Source organism: Talpa europaea (assembly GCF_964194135.1).
Source record: "Talpa europaea genome assembly, chromosome: 13".
Classification (NCBI taxonomy): Eukaryota; Metazoa; Chordata; class Mammalia; order Eulipotyphla; family Talpidae; genus Talpa; species Talpa europaea.
The window spans coordinates 28,791,624-28,796,590 of NC_140080.1; the positions used below are offsets into that span (position 1 = coordinate 28,791,624).

The window sequence follows — 4,967 nt, forward strand, 5'->3', positions numbered from 1 at the left end:
GCAAATTGAGTAAGTCTTCAATGCTGAAAAATTAAAAGCATTATTGACAGAAATCAAAATCTTTTTTTTTTTTTGACTATTTCAAAAGTTTATTTAACAAAAAGTTCAGTAAGAAAATGTACACGACCCAATTTTCATATCATTGTAAAAAGATGCTGTGGAAGCGGACATGGGGAAGCAACTGATTTCTCTGGTGAACACAGCCACTGCTTATACTCGTTCCAAGGCTTCTAACATGATGATACTATTTCCTCGTATTACCACCATTCCAATATTGTTCTGTTGCCCACTAGTTGCCATCTCCACACACTCATCTATCACAAGATTCATAAAGGGATCAAATCCCCGTAGTATTCCTTGGACATGTCTGCCACCATTTAATTTCAATGATAACTTTTTGTCCATAAATTTTTTCAACTCGGGAGGGTGCGCTTTGCTCATGGTGTCTACTCCCCGGGCTCAGAGCTGCCACCACACGAAATCCACTCCCGCCGTAGGCCCGGCGTCCTGCGTCTGACCAGAAATCAAAATCTTAATAAATAGAGATAGGGTGTTCATGGGTTGGAAGACTCAATATTATTAAGATTGTCAGCTCTTCCCAAAGTGGTCTATAGATACAATTTTATTTCTAATAAAAACTCATCAAGGTTTTTTGTGAAACTTGACAAGATGATTCTTAAAGTTATATGGATATTCAAAAAGCCAAGAATAGCTTAGGTTAGAATGAGGTTAAATGAATTGCTTTTCCAGATTACCATAAAACTATATTAATTAAGAGAATGTGGCATTGATTTGAAGAAACAGTACATGGAATAAAGATGAGATTATGGAAACGGAACCATATATGTCTAGATACTTGATTTATGATTGGGATGGCAATAGAACAAACTTTTAATATACTTTGGTGTCCCTATGGGAAAAATTAAACTGGGTCCCTACCTCACATTATATATACAAATCAACTCTAACAGCATTGGGACCTAAAAATAAAAAGCAAAATTGTAAAGGTTTAAAATAATATAGAAGAATATCTTTATTATCTTGGGTATGGAAAATTTTCTTAAGCGAAGCACAAAAAGCTTGGCTAGAGATTTTTCCACAAAAGAAAGATGGATAAAATGAAGAATTTCTAGTCATCAAAAGACTACGTTAGGGAGTGAAAATACAGAGTAGCAGAAGATAATTACAACAGATGAAACTGACGAGCTTTTTTTTTTTTCTTAAAGATTTATTTATTTATTTATACAAGCACTGGGTACAGTCAGAAGCGTGGGAAGGTGAGAGAATTCACCAGAGCCAGAGCGGGAAGCAGAACAGGCAGAAGGACCAAAGTACACTGCTGAGGGGAGCAGTGGGCGCGGCAGGAGAGGTCTGAGTGCCATGTGGGACCTCACTGGTGGCCGGAGATCGGAAAGGCACTGCAGAGGCTGCGGGCAGCTTCGCAGCCCAGTGCTCAACCGCTGTGCCACCGGGGAGGCCCAAAACTGATGAGCTTTTATTGAGAATATTTACAGAATTCATATGAATTAATAATAAAAGAGAACCCAATAGAAAAATGGGCAATCCAATCACATCAAGTTGTATGTGTTAAATATGTACAGCCTTTTGTATGTCAACCGTACCTCAATACAGTGGTTTAAAATAAATAATTAAGTAATATTTTAAATAAAAAATAAAAGATGGATAAAAATAAACACTTTCAAAAAGAAGAAATCCAAAGACCAAGAACAAAAATATCCTCAACTTCTATGGTAATCAAGGAAATGCAAGTTAATGGAATCTCAGAATGAGATACCATTCATTTGCCAAATTGACTAAAATTTAAAAGTCACAGTACCGATTGTTAACAAAAACATGGATCCATATAGTTACCCAAACATGTACAACCACTTTGAAAAACAGTTCAGTATTCTCCAGTTAATCTGAACTTAACACTCTATGAACCAACAAATTTCATTTCGAGGCAAATATCCTACAGGAAAGTGTGCTTATGGACATCAGGAAACATGGGCAAGTATGATCATAGAAGCTTTGTAGTAGCTTTGTCATAGGCCAACTTCCCAAGAAATAGACGCTGAGGTATTTTGGGGGATCAACATCTATGTAAAGGAGGGAGAGGAAGCAGGACTGAGCAAAAGATGTCAAACCATGATGTAGGTTTGAAGACTGTCTTGGCAGAAAACTCTGGAGCAAATATTGTGCATCTGGAGAGTCCTGTACTGAATAAAAATGGTCAGCCTGCATACGCTTGCTGTGTTCAGTCACCAGGTGCAGGCTGCTCTGGGGTGGGCAAAGGCTGCTCTCCTCAGCTCAGGCAAACCAGAAGAAGCTATCAGTTGGAGGTTTCTACAGATTAATGAATAGCAAATCCTTCTTGGAAGAGGACTTGGGTCACACATCTTTGCATCTACTGCAAGGCCCAAGCTGTCAACAACCTGATGTCTATCAATTGAAGAAAGATTAAACTCTGTCATGTTCACACAACATACCCATAATTCCCAAAATTTCCTCATACATCTTTATGATCCATCTACTCTAGGGCAACCACAGACCCCATTCCTGCCAATATATTGATTTAGTCCATCTTTTGAAAGTCTAGTCCTTCCAGTAGGTATGTAGTTTTATTTATTTATTTATTTTAAGATTTATTTTTTATTTATACAAGTGCTGGGGTACAGAATGACAAGGAGGACACCAATTTCCTAAATGTCTGGGATGCAACAAAAGCAGTAATAAGAGGAAAATATATAGCAATAGAGGCTCATATCAAGAAACAAGAAATAACTCAAAGAAACAACCTAATCTCAAAGCTCAAAGAACTAGAAAAAGGTCAACAAAAACAAAAACATAAACAAGTGCTGGGGTACAGGCCAGACGCATGGGAGGGTGAGATGACTCAACAGAGACAGAGTGAGGTACAGAACAGGCAGACTGACAAAACATACTGCTGAGGGGAGCAGCGGGCAAGACAGGAGAGGTCTGTCGCGCCATGTAGGATTCTTGCTGGCTGGCCAGGATCGAATCCGTGCTGCAGAGGCTGCAAACAGCTTCACAGTGCTGCACTCAACTGCCTGCACCACCAGGGAGGTCCTGTAGTTCTTTTAAATTTATTATTTTTTTTTAAAAAGATTTATTTATTTATTTATTTATTTATTTATAAAAGGACTGGGTACAGTCAGAAGTGCGGGAGGATGAGAGAATTCATCAGAGCCAGAGGGGAGAGTAGAGCAGGCAGACTGACGAAGTACACTGCTGAGGGGAGCAGCGGGAGGCAGGAGAGGTTTGCGCACCGTGTAGGACCCCCGCCCGGTGGCCAGGATCGACCAGTGCTGCAGAGGCTGCGGGCAGCCTTGCAGCCCAGCGCTCAACTGCTGCGCCACCAGGGGAGGCCCTATAGTTTTTTTTTAAAGATTTATTTTATTTATTTATGCATATAAGAGCTGGGGTACAGGCGGGGTGAGAGGATTCACCAGAGACAGAGTGGGAAGCAGAACAGGCTAATTGACTGAAATACACTGCTGAGGGGAGTAGCGGGTGAGACAGGCGAGGTCTGCTGTGTCTTGTGGATTAGCTCCCTGGCCAGGAATCGAACTCGTACTGCAGTGGCTGCAAATAGCTTCATAGTGCTAAAACTTCACCCCTTGTGCCACCAGGGAGGCCCTAGGTATGTAGTTTTAATTTGTATTTACTTAATATCCAAATTTTCTTATAGTATTTGTATATATACATTTGTACATTGCTCATATATAGGCCTATATTCCCTACTGAGTTAATTTTTTTTTTTTTTGAGAGTTGATTTTTGTGTGTGGCATGTGGTTAAGGTTCATGATGTTGCATATGACCATTTAATAGTTTAGCACTGTTTGTTGGGAAGATAATTTGTTCCCCCTTGAGTTGCTTTGGTATGGTTTGTTGAAAATCAATTGATCACGTATGAATAAGTCTCTTTCTATCTTTATGCTAATATAATTATCTACACTAACTTGTTAATTCATCTGAATTCATTCAGTATAAGGTGAAGATCTGGATTTCTTTTATCTCGAATTGTTAACCAATTGTCCTTGAGAAAAAACCATGCTTTTTAATTCCTACTGTTTTGTGGACCAAATTTATTTTATACACATTTATTATGCTATATATGAGTCTATTATTGGGCAGTCCTCTTTTATTGAGGTGTCTGTGGTTTTAGTGTCAGTTCTATAAAGAGTATTTTGATTAATATTTTTTAAGGATTTATTTATTTACTTATGCATAGGAGAGCTGGGGAGCAGGCCAGAGGTGTGGGAGGTGAGAGGATTCACCAGAGACAGAGCAGGGAACAGAACAGGCAGACGGACCAAAGACACTGCTGAGGGGAGCAGCGGGAGTGTCAAGAGAGGTCTGCTACGCCATGTGGGTAGCTCCCAGGCTGGGGATCGAACTCGTGCTGCAGAGGCTGCAGACAGTTTCATAGGTTGTGTCTTAACCCCTTGTGCCACCAGGGAGGCCCCTGATTAATATTCTGACCTGGGAGTAGAGAGGGAGCCCAGAGCTCTGCCTGCCCTGGGAGGATGCCCTGCCTGTATCTCCAAGCTGCCATCTGCAGCAGTGAAGAGGGTTCTTTCTTCCCACCCGACAAAGCTGCCCAGTCAGTCACCACTCTGGCTGGGGCCCCTGGAGACTGCTCTCATCAGCCCCTTTGTCTGTCCCTGTTCAAATCTGTCCCCACAAGAGACCCAGAATTCATGGGGCATCCCTCACCACAGGACTCTAAACCCCCTGTGGTTCTGTAATTTCTTTCCCTGACTTCATCTCCCATTCTTCCCCATGTCCAGATATCCTTTCACTGGCCTCTCTGAAACTCGTGGTCTGGCATCAGTAAACTTGCCTATATCCACAACCTCATTTTGGAATGGCCCCTTCATTTTCTTACTCTAATGGAAAACTGCCTCTCCTGTGAAGACTGCTTCCCCTGCAGCCTCTCAGGA

At 41.1% G+C, this 4,967-nt stretch overlaps 1 protein-coding gene across 1 annotated transcript; it reads right to left on the bottom strand.

Moving 5' to 3' along the window:
- Window positions 1–210: 210 nt before the first annotated feature.
- On the bottom strand, window positions 211–441 carry LOC311182930 (small nuclear ribonucleoprotein G; the record flags this gene model as incomplete). The annotated part of the gene is made up of 1 exon (XM_084252081.1): window positions 211–441. One exon carries the CDS (start codon window positions 439–441, stop codon window positions 211–213), a length of 231 nt encoding a protein of 76 aa, XP_084108207.1.
- Between the last annotated feature and the right edge of the window lie 4,526 nt (window positions 442–4,967).